Raw genomic sequence first — 16,388 nt, forward strand, 5'->3', positions numbered from 1 at the left:
GCTTTGTGGGAAAAAAAAGTTAGCGGATGGTCTTTTTGCCCAACTGGGCTCTTTTTGAGTGAATTCCTATGAAATCCTACTAAATTTTGACCAGGTTCAGTGTTTTTATGGTCCGATTTACTCACACATGTGAGCAACGGGATAGGCGCACAGCTTGACTCATCAGTCACATTTATAGCATGAACAACGCCCCCCTACCCCGATTTCAAACCACCAACCACCCAACACTGCCACTATCCCCTTTGGCCGCAGGCAGACAGTTGGTTTGGTCATCAGCTTTCCTGATCTACCTCAACAGCTGTGCCTCTAAACTTGCAGCCCCCTCAGTGGGAGCGAGCATCAGAAGGAGCATTAGTGGGACGGAGCAGTTTGACCCTCTTCATTTGGAAGCACAGGCACACACTCAAAACGCAGACACAGAGACGAGAATTCAAACGCTTGCTGCTGTCAGTGAAGTGGAAAGAGTCGTCGAATGTGTATACGACAAACGATTTTCTCGCTAGACTGATCACAGAGGCACCTGGAAGTATGGAACAGCGCACCAAGATAAATATTGCCATTTTTGTGCTGCTGGTGGGCATGGCCTGCATGTTCACGGCTGTGGTGACGGACTACTGGGCCGTGCTCAGCCCTCAGGTGGTGAGGGTCAATGACACGTGCGAGGCGGCCCACTTTGGCCTCTGGAGGCTGTGCAAGAAGCAAATCTACATCGGCGCTGACGTCTACGAGGAGAAGCATGGCTGCGGACCCATCACCCTGCCTGGAGGTGAGGTCAGCTTGCAAAAACAGGTTGTTTTTTTTGCTGGACAATATCCACTTAGTTCCTCGTTAGCTAGCAAGAGCAGAGATGCTGGTGCACGTCAAGGCCATTCGTGAAAAGTAGCAAAGAAACTAAATTGAGAATTGAAAAAACTTTGTGTTCATAAAATTAAATGAAAATATCTTTCATTTTCCTCAATTCTTTTCATACATGAACTTTCGAGGTTTATTTTAAATTAGGGGTGTCAGGTGATTAAAATTTTTAATCATAATGAACCGCATTACTTCAATAGTTAACACACGATTAATCACAAATTTTATATCTGTTTTAAACGTACAATAAAATGTTGAATAAGATTTTTTTATATAGATTTTGTATTTTTTATACTGTTGTTAACATAAAAGTGAAAAAATGTTTAAAACTAATAGAAATATGTCTGCATCTTTTAGTCATTGACACAGTAATTTCATAATAATTCATAAAATTGAGTTAAAATTAAAACTATATGCTGTACTGTAAAAAACGAGTATGATATTTATTTGTGTTGGTCATATTTCTGCCAGTAGATGGCATAATTGCATTTGTAAGACGTTGGTGACAGCTCAGTGCATTTTTCTTTTCATAAGAACTATCTGATCTTTAACATGTAGTAACTTGTTAAATTCCGCACATTTTTAACATTTTAAAATACAACTTGACCACAGCCTCCACAAATGTATGCATTAATATGAAATTTCTTCCTGCTAAATTTTGGATGTGTCTGCTGCGTTGAAACTGGAATTCCCCCAGTAGAGACTTTGCAAGTAAGAGGCGGTCATAAATCGCGCGTAAAAAAAAAAAAAAAAAATTAGTGGCGTTAAAGGAACTTTAAATGAACTCAAAATTAATGCACTAATTTTGACACCCCTATTTTAAATGTATTTATTTCAGTATTACTGTGTGGTCACACAGGAAGAGGAAAGTTGAACAGTTGTTAGGGAATTTTAGTTTACTTTATTACTCGATAGTTGATGTGATTTTTTTTTATCTTGCGCTCGACAATTTAGTAAAAAACTAAAACTTATACTAAAACAAAAACAAAAAAATGAAAACAAATAACAAATAAAATCTCTAAAAATTAATTACAAGTAGCTGAATATAAAAAACAAAAGTTAAACCAAAATAAAAACTAATTAAAAATCCAAAACCATGCTAACCATACTGCAGGTTTACAATCTTTATTGAATATTTTGCACTTGTGTCTTGTTTGGCGTTCAAAGAACATGCTTATTATTCGTCCATGCTGAGTGGTGAGTTTTTAATTGACAGTATAGAAACTTTGAGCTCAATAAGAGACTGCATAGTGCAAGATGGAGAGTGCAATCACAAAAAGTCCCGTCCAAAACAAATTAAAATGATGGATTCATTAGCGTAAGAAGAGAGCAACTGTTTGTGACTAAAATATCATTGCCGCAAATATGGCTTATGATTGGAGTTTGCAGCCAAGCTTTATTCTTATCATTCTCTAGCTATATGGAAGTTGGCGGGTTTAAAAAATGACCTAAATTTAAAGTTGGAAACTTAAACCCATCATTCAAAATGTACATTCGTATAAGGGCAATCTGTGTTTCTGCACTTGACACGATTTCAAATATTCCTCCACTGAGTTCCAACTCTGTGATTTTCAAACATTATTTGGGCTTCGCAAATATGCTGCGGAGCATCAAAGTGACAAATGATGTTGTCAAAGCTTCTTTTTGGGACAATCGGCAGGGTGACAGACATTCACGTGCATTTTCAGCCTCCTGGGAAGACTGTAGTTAGCAGACTCATGCAGATACAGTATATAGCCAGTGATTGGACCCTACTCAAACATATATATTATTAAAATACTGTATAATACCAAACCATCCATTCTACATACTACTCAGACAAGACCACCATTTGCTATTCCATGTATAGTGGTGCTGGCTTGAGATTTTTTTTTTTTTTTTTATCAGATTATTTTTCATTAATTATACAGTTCATATGTTGGAGTCAGGTTTATACCTTTGCCAAAGTATGCATAAGGAAAGAAAATAGTGCATTAACAAAACAAATGAGGGAGAGCGTTCAACTGTTTTGGCCTTGAGCCTCCGCTTGTAACCAAGGTTACAACACACCACAGTCAGTGAATATACAAAGCATAGGTTTGCAGGACAAGCAGTGCTTCAGTGTAAATGATGATGCACCAAATGCTTTAATACATCTAAAAACAGCCTTTACACTAAAGTATACATGCCTGATTTTACTCTCCACTTCTAGTTTAACCTGTCTAGACAGGAAGTATGTAATCCTGACACTATAACAAATGTTTGTATTTCAAACAAGTAGTTTGTTGATTTCGTCTTTTTGTTAGTAAACAAATAAAAAAAAAACACTTGTAGACAGTTGTTAGTGCTTTAACAAAATTGAAAAAGGTTTTAAAATTATTTTTGGTTGGAAAAATGAATCTTTATCAGTATGGTCTTGTGGGACATTCAGACGACGACAGCAAATTGCAACTGATGGCGTTAACGAAGCTAAATCATTTATCACATAAATAAAATAAAAAGCCAGATTAGCGGCCATCGCCACGCTGGCAGCCGTTGTTTACGAACTGCGTAAACCCGCTTGAGAGTGGTGAACCTCGCCGGGCGTCTCCTAGGCCGCTTGCTGTATTTGGAGAGGAACGTTATTGTTTATCACAGCCGCAAGTCTTTAAGGGTGGCGTCAAAAGCCAGTGATAAAAAGCAGGACTAATACCGTTAGTAATGCGGTGAGATGAGGTCATAGTGAGACTCTCATCGGGAAAATATGGCTTGAGCTACTGCTGAGGTCTTACTGATTGCAGGATTACAGTGCAGCCGTGTTGAAATATGAAACTGTTTTTTTTTTCCCCCATTGGGAATATTGGAAAGAGAACAGCATCAAACTAATACATCCTAATAATAACTACAGGACAAATTTTAAGTAGCGTTTAAGCGTGAAAAGAAATTAAGCATTTTTATGAGTACAATTTTGCGAGGGACTTTGAATGTGACTTGTCGTACTTCACATAACTTCCTGTACATTCTTCACTTCTGCTAACAACCTATTCTACTTTCTTTATTGCATCACAACTGGAAGGAATGAGGAAGGAATTATGAGAATTATATAAACATAAAATAACATTGAACTCAACATGTCTCCACACAGAAACATATGTAGCATTCATATAATGTACTTTATATACCTGTGCACTTTGAGATTTATTTTATAAATATAAAAAAGTTACAAATAAAATCTATTATTATTTATTATTACCTGATGTGATATGATGCTATGTAAAGTCTGCGGCCGCCAGACATTACAGATACAAATATAGGCCCCGCGAATACTCAGCTGTCTTGGCAAACAAGTGTTCATGACCAGTGCGGGTCTTCTCTTGAGTGGCGGCGCCACCTGTAAGAAGCCGACCGCGCTCCAGAGTTTGCCACCCCACTAAAGAAAGAATTCCCCCTGCTGCCTTCACATTTCCCGACGTTCAAATTACCCCACACTCAACAAAAGTTGCAAGGCGTAATGCGGTGAAGTGAAACGGCTGCTCCCATTTGGCTTCCTTAAAGTGTTCACAGGACATGCTCTTGTCGGAGAGAGCATGTGCCAGTCTTCTCTGCTGGTGGAGTGTGTGTGTGTGTGTGTGTGTGTGTGGGGGGGGGGGGGGGGGGGGGGTTCCCATTTGGAGTGTCACAGCTCCGGGGGGGGGGGGGGGTTCCCATTTGGAGTGTCACAGCTCCGTAATTTTGTATATACTCAACAGCCATTGTATTAGGTACATTTAAATGAGTTCCAATATAAGAGCTGTATCAAATATTCTGTTGTTTTGATTTAGAGATAGACAATTTTTTTTTTTCAGCGCCGATACAGATACTGGTTAGTTGTAGTCAAGAAGGCCGATAACCGATATTTGGAGCCGATATTCATTTTCACTAAAAAGGGAAATATTGGTGTGAAATTTTTAGAAAATACAAACCCCAACTCTAACTTTGTTGAAGTGTCTTTAAGCATATGATGATGGATTAACTTTTCAGATTTAAAAATGTTGATTTATTCTTTTAATGTTTTTTTTCCCTCTCTTCAATTTAAGAGACTTAAAATACTTGTCTCTTGTTAAGAGACTGAAAAATACTTGTCAAAAAAATTGAATAAAAAGTTTAGAAATTTACATTTATGTATATAAAATTTTCAGTAGGAAATGTCATGTTTTGGTTCCATGGGGTTAGGTTTTGTTTGTAGTGTTTGTCCTGAGTTCTCCCCATGTCTCGTTATCGTTAACCTTGTCCACCTGCGTGTGTCTTCCCTTCCCAGTATGTGTGACCTAATTAGTGCCCTCTGCCTGCTATGTTTCCCAGGTGTGTCTTGTTAGTGTCTCGTTAGTGTTGTATTTAGTCAGTGGGGTTTGTTCATGCGTTGGGGTAGCCTTGTCTTGTCTTGTCTTGTCTTGTCTTGTCTTGTCTTGTCTTGTCTTGTCTTGTCTTGTCTTGTCTTGTCTTGTCTTGTCTTGGTGTGGTGCGGTGCAAGTGTCTCTACGTCTGGTCAAGCGTCTCTACCACTGGTCATGTGTTCTCTCTCATCCAAGCCAAAGTGTTCCTCTCTCACATCAACCCAAGTGTGTTCTGCCAAGTTTGTCCACATTCTGCCAAGTCTGTTCTGCCAAGTCTGTCCACGTCCTGCCAAGTCTGTTCTGCCAACTCTGTCCACGTCCTGCCAAGTCTGCCCACGTCCCGTCAAGTCTGTCCACGTCTGTCCAGTCATGTCGATCAGTCTGCTCACATTCCAACCAAGTCATGTCCGTCACCATCTTTGTTGTTAATAAAGTTCCTCACGTCGCCCTTCCTGTTTGTCTCCCTGCCTTGTTTCTCCGCCATTGGGTCCATCCACCACATCCTCGCTCCACACTTCCTGACAGGAAAAGCCTCATTTGTTACTTCCTGGCACTTCCAAATATGGGCACACTGTTGTGCGGACCTTTCATACTGTGCGAACAAGCGCAATGTGTGGGAGGGCTCGTTCGAAAATGGTGGAGCCGACAACATTCGTTAACCAAGGTACCAAGTGCGTGCTTATCACGTGTATGCGCTTTGACGCAAATTATTTGGAGGGAAAAAATTATTGAGCAGTGCTGCTCTGCCAAATTTGCTCTCAAAATGAGTGTGGGAAAAAAAATACAAAACAAATATATGAGGATGAACACAGGACGTTCTCACAGCTTGCGTTGAACGTAATGGCAAGCCATTCTGTCTTATAGACATTCTGTCTTATAGACTACTTATAGAAAAGTAGACACAGTTGTTCCCAAAATTGATCAAGCACTCATATCAACTTGCTTGGAAAATTGCACAGGTTTAAGCGCTGTACAATGAAGGGGAGTTTGTCAAAACATGCACAAGAGATCTTTGGAGTGGGGTGACGGGATGGGTGCAGTTTATGTGTGCCCATGTTTATGATGTGGCTCTTTATAGGAAGACTGTAAAAATGGTGGCCTCTGAGTGGTTGGTTGGCCACGCCAACATCACGCTGAAAGGACTGGTTTGTGTCTCTTGTCACAATAAGGCATTCTAAATATTATAATCAGCTCTCAGTATGATATAGTGCGGCTCTAATTCTCTCCACCAACACACCTGATTCATGATATGATCGTTATTTGGCTTGCTGATGAGCTGATCATTAGATTCAGCTACGAAGGAGGGAGACATGGAAAACAGGCTGGATAGGGGCTCGAGAGGACCGGATTTGGACACCACTGATGTATAGCCAATGCTGTGGTCCACTATTGTATTTTATTATGATTGATCATAAACACTGACAGGCTCTCACATTACATTTTCTCGAGTGAACATCATTTGACTGAAGTTTTCATCACTCGTGTTATCATACTTTGACAACAACCATACTGTGATAAGATTAAAAAAAGACTCAAACCAAAAATAGCCCTTTACTGTGGATGAAAACAAAGACCGGTGACATAAAATGTGCTGAAATACGACTACTTCAACATCCTCAAATGATCCCTGGATGGATGACACAGAAGGTACAAGAGTGGCTTTAAAGAGCTTGTCAACACAGCCAAGTAGACAGCAATAAACTAATGTTTAATTTTTTTTCCTCTTTGCTGTAACAACTGCAGCCAGGCACCAGTTAACCACACATCCAAAGGCAAGATTCAGTGAATGAAGTCACTTGGCCTGCAAAGATTTCCAACTCTTTCTGCCTTACAGTCTGATTGTAGTGAGATAGAAAATGTCCTAACATGATGTACTTACATATTGCCCACAAAAGAGTGACGCAAAATGAAGCAAGGATTTGAATTTCCTTAAACGCGAGTAGTACGTTAATCGCATTTCTTGCAAGCACTCAAAGCTATCTATAATTCACAAGGCTTGACAAGGTTTGAAGTAAAACTACAGTCAATAAGTGTGTCCTCCAAATCAGATCTTGTTGCTAAGTAACCTTTTTTCCCCCCTCCTCGAAAACAAGACCAGTTTCACTTTCATTAGAAACATTTTAGTACTGAAGAGCTTCTTGTTTCCTTATTTGTTTTATGGCAGGACTGCGTATGAATACCATTTGCTGAATTGGAAGTAACGAAATTTCCGTGCACATTCAGATAACGCTGTGAATCCAGGATTTAGTTATCTTATATAAATTTCTTTAAAAACAAACTTCTTCTTGTTATTTGCAAACACACTGCTGAGATTGACTGGTAAAACATAATTCAACGAAAATATTTCACTGCTTTATACCATGTATTTATTTACCATACAAGCTCCATGTGACATTCTTTCAAACTCATCTTAATAGTTTACGTTGGAGAACAAATCCTTCACCACGCCTAATAAAACTCAAACAGATAACAAGTATTCCCATATGAAAGCATTGCACTGATGTATCACAGTGATGGGAAAGCGGGATTAAGAATCCACATGCATGTTGAACCTCATCGCACAAGCCGCATCACTGACATGCACTTGCACTTTGCATGAGCTCATGCAATAGCAATTTGTCACAGCGGCTTTTCGCTTACACGCGTCAACGTTCTCACTCCATCTCACAAATACGTTGGCCTGAAAACACGGCTTTCTCCCGATCAGACATGCGTGTGCTTTCAGAAACACGCTGCCTTTGAAATGAAAAGCTCAGTTGTGTGAAGTGACAGTGAATGAACAGTTGTTATGGGAGGTTAGACAAAAACGACACAGTTACATAGATGCCTTTATGAAACGTCCCTAAATGATCCCACAAAGTTGGAAGTACAGTGTTCCCTCGTTTATCGCGGGTTCATCTTTCGCGGCCTCGCTGCTTTTTTACAGCGTGCTTTTTGGTTTGTTTATTTATTTTTTGTCTTTGTGCGGTATCTCTCGAACCTTACGTCTGACATACAATCCGCGGATTCGTCTCGACGACACCTTTCCAACAGTGTCTGTCCTGTTGCTCCATGACATTGCATTCCGGAGATAGAAAATATATACTGCACTGTATAATAAGTAAAAAAATAAATAAAATACTTTTAATGGAAAAAAATGACTGTAAATAAAACAAAATATAAATGATGAATGAAAAAGCATTCATAATAAACTAAAAATCATAACAAAGCAGAAAAAAAACAGAATAAATGAAAAAATATATACTGCACTGTATAATTAAAAAAAAATACTTTTAATAGAATAAAATGACTGAATGAAAAAAAACATAAATGATGTATGAAAAAGCATTCAAAATAAACAAAAACTCATGCCAAAGCGAAAAATCATATATAATAAATGAAAAAATATATATACTGTGTTGTATAAGTAAATTAAAAAAAAAACATTTTTAATGGAAAAAATAATGTAAATGTAAAAAGAACATATAGGATGTACAAAACATTTGTATAAAGTAAAAATCATACCAAAACGAGGATTTTATTATTATTATTTTTTTAATTAACGCAGATTTCCATTATCGCTGGTAGTTTTTGGAACGTAACACTCGCGATAAACGAGGGAACACTGTATATGATTGTTTAGATTAGAATGTCTTGGGAAGAAGCAAATTTAAGGTACAGTTTCTTGGACTTTAATATGTCCTAACATTTTATATTTTCCATCTGATGTATGTTTAGCTTCCAGGTGTTAAATGTGGTAGAGACGTGAGAATGTGTGACGTTACTGATAGACGTACATATATTCACCATGTATAGTGACAACAGGTGGAGCACGATGTATAAAAAGTTAAAGCATGTGGGATAAATCTTGACGAGGATTTTGGAAAAGATTTGGAGGCTAGGCAATAAATAATACGGAACATAACTTGCATTCTCAGCTCCCTCGACTGCTCTTATATTGCTTGTGTTGTGGAAAGTGTTGCACACGAGCTCTAAGTTTGAAGTTGTAAAACGAAATGACAGCTGTCGGCAGGGCTGGTCTGGCCACCTGGCATACAGGGCAGATGCCCGGTGGGCCGGCCTCTTTTGGGGCCGATGCAGTGCTTTTTATTTATTATTTTCCTCCATTTTACCCCAAGAGACTGGCCCACAATTTAGCGGGACCAGTCCGTTAATCCAGTTTGAATACATATAGCAAACCGCACGATTATCAATAAACATCAGTGGCAGAACTACGTTAGTCATGAGTCGGTCCGGGCTTAAGTCAAAATGCCACGGCCATTTTTTTTTTTTTTTTTTAATGTATTTAATATGATACGTTTGGTGTTATAAGGCGAATGAGGATTAGTTGAAAATGGATGGAAAAACTTGGATAACAAAGAACGTTTCAGTTTTACTGCTTTTTATTCGTTTTGTTGTGTTTCTTTAAAGCGCTTTGTGACAGCTAAGGCTGTTTGAAAGCGATATATAAATAAAGATGACTTGACTAGACTGTCTTCTCCTAATCTGTCCAACCATAACCGTGAATTTGCAGCACACAAACTGAGATATGAATATGCCAATGTCTTGTACAGCTTGTTGCATTGTTGCTTTCATAATAAACAAATGAATATGTGACTTAACTAAACTCTGTTGTTTTATCCATTTAGATGAAAACTGCACTTACTTTGGCCACTTCACACCAGGACAGGACACGGAGATATTTGAACACAAAACACAGAAAGGTGAGTCTCTTCCTGTGGCTGACCCAACCTCCCACAATGCTGCTTTCAATCCGTCATCGTGCGCTTGTGCTCCCTTGCCACATTTGCATTCCCAGCTGCCCCCACCGCAGCAGATGCACCGGATGGTGCAAATACGTGCATTAAGTTGCGTACGCCTCCACACCCAAAACTAAAGATGCTAATGCAGGCATTCATATTAACATAAGCAGCATCCACCCCCATCCTCCAACACTCACAAACAGTCTGTAAGTTCTGCCAAGGGACACGGACGCTGCAAGTTTTCTCTTATGATTGCCTCATCGTTGTGTTGTTCACTTTTGCGTGAGTGCTGTGTTGGTATAAAATCAGCGTTTATGTTCATGGCATGGTCATGTAACCATGAGCACGTGGCGAAACCCGACCAGATGTACCACTATCAGGACAGCACACCTCAACAGAACAAGACAACGCTACCTTGACGGGTGAACAAACCCCACTGACTAAAACTAACGAGACACTAACAAACACACCTGGGAAACACAGCAGGCAGAGGGCACTAATTAGCAACACGAACGGGGAGGGGAGCTACACACAGGTGGTGGAGGTTAACTGTGATGAGACGAGGGGAGACAAAACCGGACAACAGACCCAAACTAAACCAAAATCCAAACCCCCAAAACCAAAACATGACACCAACTTGACTTGCCTCAGCACCAAAATGAGGATGTGTTGGTTTTTACACCGAGTAGATGGCCACCTGTCGACAAAAATAGATCCCCAGTGTTAATCCTGAATTGTGAACTGAATGAAGTTATGCCGTCGTCTTTTGTGACATACAAACAGAGGAGAAAATCCTTGTTGAGAGTGATTTTAGTGCATCTTTAGTGCATTCTGTATCAGTGTGTGTCATGCTTAATTCAATATTAGTTACAATTTTCAAAAGAAGCTCTTAGGTAGAATCCCCGGTTTTTCCGTTTGTCTTATTCAATGACTGGGAAAAAATACATTTCTCATTACAGAGTACAACATATCTGCTGCGGCCATCTCCATCTTCGGTCTGGCCTTCATGATTTTAGGGACTTTGTGTTTGATTGGCTCATGCACGGGGAAAGGGAAAGGAAGACTATACCTCCTCAAACCTTCCGGAATGTTTTTTGCTTTTGCAGGTAGGTGTCACAGGTGTCTCCTCGTGCACCACCACCGCGCAGGTGTGCAACTCATCCGTATTTTTCTTTCCAGGTCTGTGTACGTTCATTTCGCTGGAGGTGATGCGTCAGTCGGTCAAACGCATGATCGAGAGCGAGGACACCATCTGGATCCAGTACTACTACAGCTGGTCCTTCGCTTGCGCCTGCAGCGGCTTCGTCCTTCTTTTTATCACCGGCATCGCCCTCCTCATCCTCTCCATGCCGCAAATGCCCAGGAACCCGTGGGAGACCTGCATGGACGCTGAGCCCGAGCAAGTGGAGTGAAAGGTCGTTAGGAATTAGACAAGAACGAGAGTTGGAAGGACCGTAGCCATGATGGGAAGTTTACCTCTCAGCCATTAAACAACTTGAATGTAGGTCTTTTTTTTTTTTTTTTTTTTTTTTTTTTTTTTATAGTTTCAGAAATATGTACGATGTTTTCCTATTCTCAATTTGTTTCTTATTTTAGGGTTAATCAGGTATCCAGCAACTGAATGAGCTCACATTTAGTTCTCCTCCCCAGATAGTTTCATAATGTGACCATGGTGTGATTTGGAAATAATTATGCAGTGTAGGAAGTCCCTTGCCTTATTGTACATATTTATTTCGTCTTCCTCTTCCCATTAATTTTTTTGTGGTATTTCACAAGTGCAGAAACCAAAAAGGGGTCTCCAAGTCCGGTTCTCGAGAGCCCATATCGAGCCTCTTTCCATGTCTCCCTCTTCCAACACACCTGAAACAAATAGTCAGAATCGTTATCAGGATTCTGCAGCTTACTGGTGAGCGGATGATTTGATTCAGGTGTGTTGTAGGAGGGTAACATGGATAACAGGCTGGAAGGACCGGACTTGAAGACCCCTTAATTCGAGAAACCGAGAATGGAATCCTATTTTGAGATTTAGATTGTTTTTCATTTTGTTTTTACTAACATAATTGTGGAGTAATTATCCTATAGGCAATGAGCAGCTATGTGTTAGAGGTGTAATGCTAAAAATGACTAATTAGCAGTTTCTGAAATGGTTCGATTGCTTGATGCTGAAGGCCTCCCCAATGATCTTCATGATGTGCTCTGCTGCAGCTGTGCTTGTTACCTGTAGTGCATACTTTATCTGTCTACTAATTTTGTGAGGTTTTCTTACAGTCTGAAAAACTACAAAATACATAATACAATTTTGGTGATACGTACTCGTTTGGACACTATATGACCGCATTATCAAATGCAATGATTGGTTATTCCATTTAAAACAAAAATCTTTTATGTATACTTTTTAGTGGCTTTGTCTGGGTTTAATTAACAGTGTGTTGTTTAATTTCGAAATACTATATATTCTGTTTGTGTTTACTTTTTTTTTTTTTATTATTTTTTTTTTTATGAAAAATAAATATGCTTGTGAAACTTACCTTTGTGTTGATTGTGCAGGCAGAAAAAGTAATGGTCTTGGGCCCACTGTTAACCTAACAGTACATGACAATTAGTACATTAACAAAACACTTCTGAAAATCTCAATTTCCTTACACATTTATCAGTTAAGACTACAGCAGCAGTGTCTAACTTGCGCTATTATATCGCTATATCATCAAAATTCTATTTCGGCACAAATAATTGCTTACATGCTTAGTAGTCAAAAGGTACTATAAAATAAATACACTTTAAAAATATTGCTCATTTGGGTCCGTGCGCATGCTCAGTAGCGCGAGGGACTCAAGTAGGCGGAGCTGAAATTGTCCAAATGGCAACTCATTGCCTGGAGCTTTATGCGCTCATAATTTAACCAATTTTACTTTTCTCACTTAATGTGACGAGAGCAAACAAATTAGTTTCTGTCTGACAGGAATTGAGAACAAACATACGCAGCAGACATTGATACATTTAATTAACCATTTATACTAATAAACTTATTTTATCCTGGGATTTACAAAACACGTGTTTTATTAACTAGCTAGCAACGGTCTGATTGTATTTTCTAGGAATGATTCATTTTAAAATGGGTCCAAATACTCTAAACGTATAAAATTTATCATTCGTAGAGGATAATTATGAAGGACAAAAACTACATCAATTTCAATAAAAACACTTTAATAGAGAAACAAAGTAAATAACCTTTATAACACAGTCTAGTTCCTTTATTATAACCACCATCATTTGAAATGGAAAAAGTAAAACTGATCTATTCAGTACTTTGCACCCACATGGGATTAGCCATTGGGGTTGGGGTGATGGATGGACGTCACGTGCCAGTGCAGATTCGCTTCAGGGAGGAACAGATGAGGGCAAAAGGATGACAGAAGAAAAAAAAAAAAAACGGACACTGATCTATTTCTACGGGCTGGGGCCAAAGTTGCTCCCCTCGTTGTGTGGCTCAGTTTTTTTTTTTTTTTTTTTTTTTTTAATTATACAAAAAAAGGCAACCAAATAAACCCCAAAAAAATAATAAAAAAATACAGATTTGCAAGTGTCTTGATAGTCTTTGGCTCAATGCCTTCTGCCACACACACAAAGCAAAAAAAAAAAAAAAAAAAAAAAAGATTCGGAGCTGGAGAGGGCAATGAAAAACTAGTATTGCACAAGGTCAGCCGACGAGCTTCAGACACATCAGGGAGCAACCTCAGCTTGAGCCCTGCTTGAAACACACAAAGGGACATGACCAATACATTGCTGAGTGACGTTAGTAAAAGAGAATAGCTGGCTTATGTCACGTTGTATACATCAAATACACCAACAATTTTTTGAAGCGTAAGGGATTGAACAAAAAGTTCAGTTTTCCAACCACAATTAATACATATAAAATCAGGGGTAGAAAATCTAATTTAAAAAATGAACATGCAAGAAAAAGAAAGAAATCATGACTGCAGTATAGCTGCATTGTGGCACAACAGTTGTAGTACAGCAACATAAATGTAAGTATTGTACAGTGGGGGGAAAAGGTGTCCAACAAAAAAATTTGCCATCCCGAACAATAATCAGACATTTTAGACTACCAACTGGATTTTCGTATTTTCTGACTCAATTTTTTTTTTTGTGTGTGTGAAATTGCATACTTAAAAAGGACATACGTCTGAATAGCATCTACAAAAATTGAGTTGCTCCACAAATTTAGGGTTTGTAAATACCTAGAAAATGCACATTTACAAGTATGCGTATATGCAGCGATATTTAAGTGACAAGAATATGGACCTCGTCAACACAGCGTAAAGTCATCAGCAGAAGTGGACAAGGAGGACCCTTTTCACATTTAAGAAGTTGAACTGCTGTATGAAAAATCATGGCACAGTGGCATGACTTCCCGAGTTAGAGCCAGAGGGGGCAGTGAACACAAAATAGCCGCTGCTTACAGCTTTTTATCTTTTTGGATGAGCAGTTTTCGTATTTGTTAAAAACTAGCAGTGCTCTCATTAAGTGCACCAGCTAGCAAACTGACTGAATTAAAAGCCTAAAAATGCATTAAAAAAATAAAAGTCTTTTGTTGACTGACCAATTGAAATTTATAAACCAAATAGGAGTGAAAGAAAAGCAAACTAAAAATGTTAAATGAAATTGGGATGTCATGTTCACATTAGTAGATTGTCTTATCGGGAGAACATATGCTACAACCAGATCTCAGCCATATCCAATACATGTTCAGAAATCACAAATGTCAGTGTGTTTATATCTTTAAAAAAAAAAAAAACGTTTTGTTTGACTGGCAGTGTTTCCAATTCCCCAGAATGCCACACCATTGGCTTCAAAGCCCCTCTGTTCACATTCACGAACCATCACAGGACTGCAACGTTCGAAACCACCAAACCTTCTTTTCCTTCTCCGAACTGCACATTTCATATTCCCTCTATAATGCGTCAAAGCCCAAATAGAATTGCCACATCTCAATGGCTATACAACAGGAAAATCCTTTAAATAAAATCTGGACTGTATTTTAGTTGACTTAAAAAAAAAATGTAAAAGTAATATTAGTATAATTTTTCAAGAGCATAATCCCAAGTGACAATGCCACCGATTCCTTGTTTCAAGGGGAAGTCAATTACCCGGTAACAAATTCTTTACAATAATTATGTTCAGTGAGGCCCCAATAGCCTAAACACGGTAGAACACCGTATAGAACATATTGTAAAAAAAATAAAAATAAATTGGACTTGACTTCCCGAAGATCCAAAATTGTCTTGAGTAAAGGAGGGGAAAGCATCCTTGTATGACAGCGTTTCATGAAGCCAATGTGGAATATTTGGGTTTGAGGGCTGTCCAGAATGTCTGAAATTATATATGTAACAAGGGTCTACAATAATTTAAGGACATGTCTGTGGCATACAATTCAGTCATTTATTGTCTTGAATGTACAGATTAGAGGAAACTGACTACTTCTATACACGTCTCCATGTAGATTCTGTGTCAGCTGACCACTTAGCTTTTGACCCTTGCCACAACTAGAGTAGTACATAAAACTCAAGTGAAAACGACAAACTTGACGGAAATGCCAACACGTGTGTTTAGTAACCAGCAAAACCAACTTCAATATGCAAGTAAAAATGCAAGGAAGCTAAGTGGCCAACCAATATCTCAATTTTTTTTTTAATACTTTTTTTTTCTTAGCATTACGTACATATACAATTGTAGATAATATAAGTATATATGTTCATATATACATAATGAGTATGTATATATACCGGTAATGCATTCATTATATATACTTGTTTTCTTCACAGATATGTGAAACAGGAGAAACGGTTACAAATAAAAAGGTTTAAAATGGAACAAAATGCAAAAACAAACGTTTCGAAAACGAACTGTGCTAAGGTTTATAATGGGAAAAAAAATGCAGAAAACAAACCTACTGATAGAAATGATTTGTAAATTAACTCTGCACTATTTTTTTTTTTATTTTCAGAGAAATTTTTCTTTTTTTTTTTTTTTAAATTTTTTTTTTTTTTAAGGGTGTTTATAATACAGGGTAGGGGGTGACACTCATTTGAAATAGGAATAGTAGCCATTGCTACCATCTGAACTTCCTATACTGAGCTCCTGCAGGAGTGAGAGTGGGTCACTGTTCTTTTTGGCCTGCTCGGGGCGAATGGCTCGTGGTTTGGGCGGAGCACGGAGAGCACTGGCATAGGACATAGTGGGCGCTTTGTTTAGATTTGGAGCAGCCTGAACGGGCTCCGCGGGAGCCTGTTGTGGCTGCTGCTGCTGCTGCTGCTGCTTGTTGTTGGACATGAGGGGCGGGAACTGTCCGAGGTGCTGAAGGGAGTTGAGTGCGTGGGGGTGTGTCTGCTGTGCTGCTGGAGACTCCGCCTTCACCTGCTCCTCCATCTGACAGAGGGCCTTGGATGCTGCCAAACAACAACAA

General features: G+C 38.8%; 2 protein-coding genes across 3 annotated transcripts in view; one reads left to right on the plus strand and one right to left on the minus strand.

Moving 5' to 3' along the window:
- The first annotated feature begins 528 nt into the window (after window positions 1–528).
- Window positions 529–11,462, plus strand: LOC144020946 (voltage-dependent calcium channel gamma-1 subunit-like). Its single transcript, XM_077524876.1, has 4 exons — window positions 529–766; window positions 9,812–9,886; window positions 10,885–11,031; window positions 11,105–11,462. Exons 1-4 carry the CDS (start codon window positions 529–531, stop codon window positions 11,335–11,337), a joined length of 693 nt encoding a protein of 230 aa, XP_077381002.1. The 3' UTR covers window positions 11,338–11,462.
- Window positions 11,463–15,343: 3,881 nt separating this feature from the next.
- The window catches only part of helz (helicase with zinc finger), a 29,186-nt gene continuing 28,141 nt past the window's right edge, over window positions 15,344–16,388 (minus strand). For both annotated transcript variants that reach the window (XM_077524004.1, XM_077524003.1), the window contains exon 33: window positions 15,344–16,371. In XM_077524004.1, coding sequence (XP_077380130.1) covers window positions 16,007–16,371 — 365 coding nt within the window. In that variant the 3' untranslated portion in view covers window positions 15,344–16,006. The remainder of the gene's footprint in view (window positions 16,372–16,388) is intronic.

Source organism: Festucalex cinctus, chromosome 6 (assembly GCF_051991245.1).
Source record: "Festucalex cinctus isolate MCC-2025b chromosome 6, RoL_Fcin_1.0, whole genome shotgun sequence".
NCBI classification, from domain to species: Eukaryota; Metazoa; Chordata; class Actinopteri; order Syngnathiformes; family Syngnathidae; genus Festucalex; species Festucalex cinctus.

What these genes read in the sequence shown, in the direction of transcription:
- LOC144020946 (XM_077524876.1), top strand. Translation starts at nt 529, where the DNA reads ATGGAACAGCGCACCAAGATAAATATTGCCATTTTTGTGCTGCTGGTG. An exon ending in ACCCATCACCCTGCCTGGAG is followed by an intron (nt 767 to 9,811) that starts GTGAGGTCAGCT and finishes TTATCCATTTAG; the next exon opens with ATGAAAACTGCACTTACTTT. An exon ending in AATGTTTTTTGCTTTTGCAG is followed by an intron (nt 11,032 to 11,104) that starts GTAGGTGTCACA and finishes TTTTCTTTCCAG; the next exon opens with GTCTGTGTACGTTCATTTCG.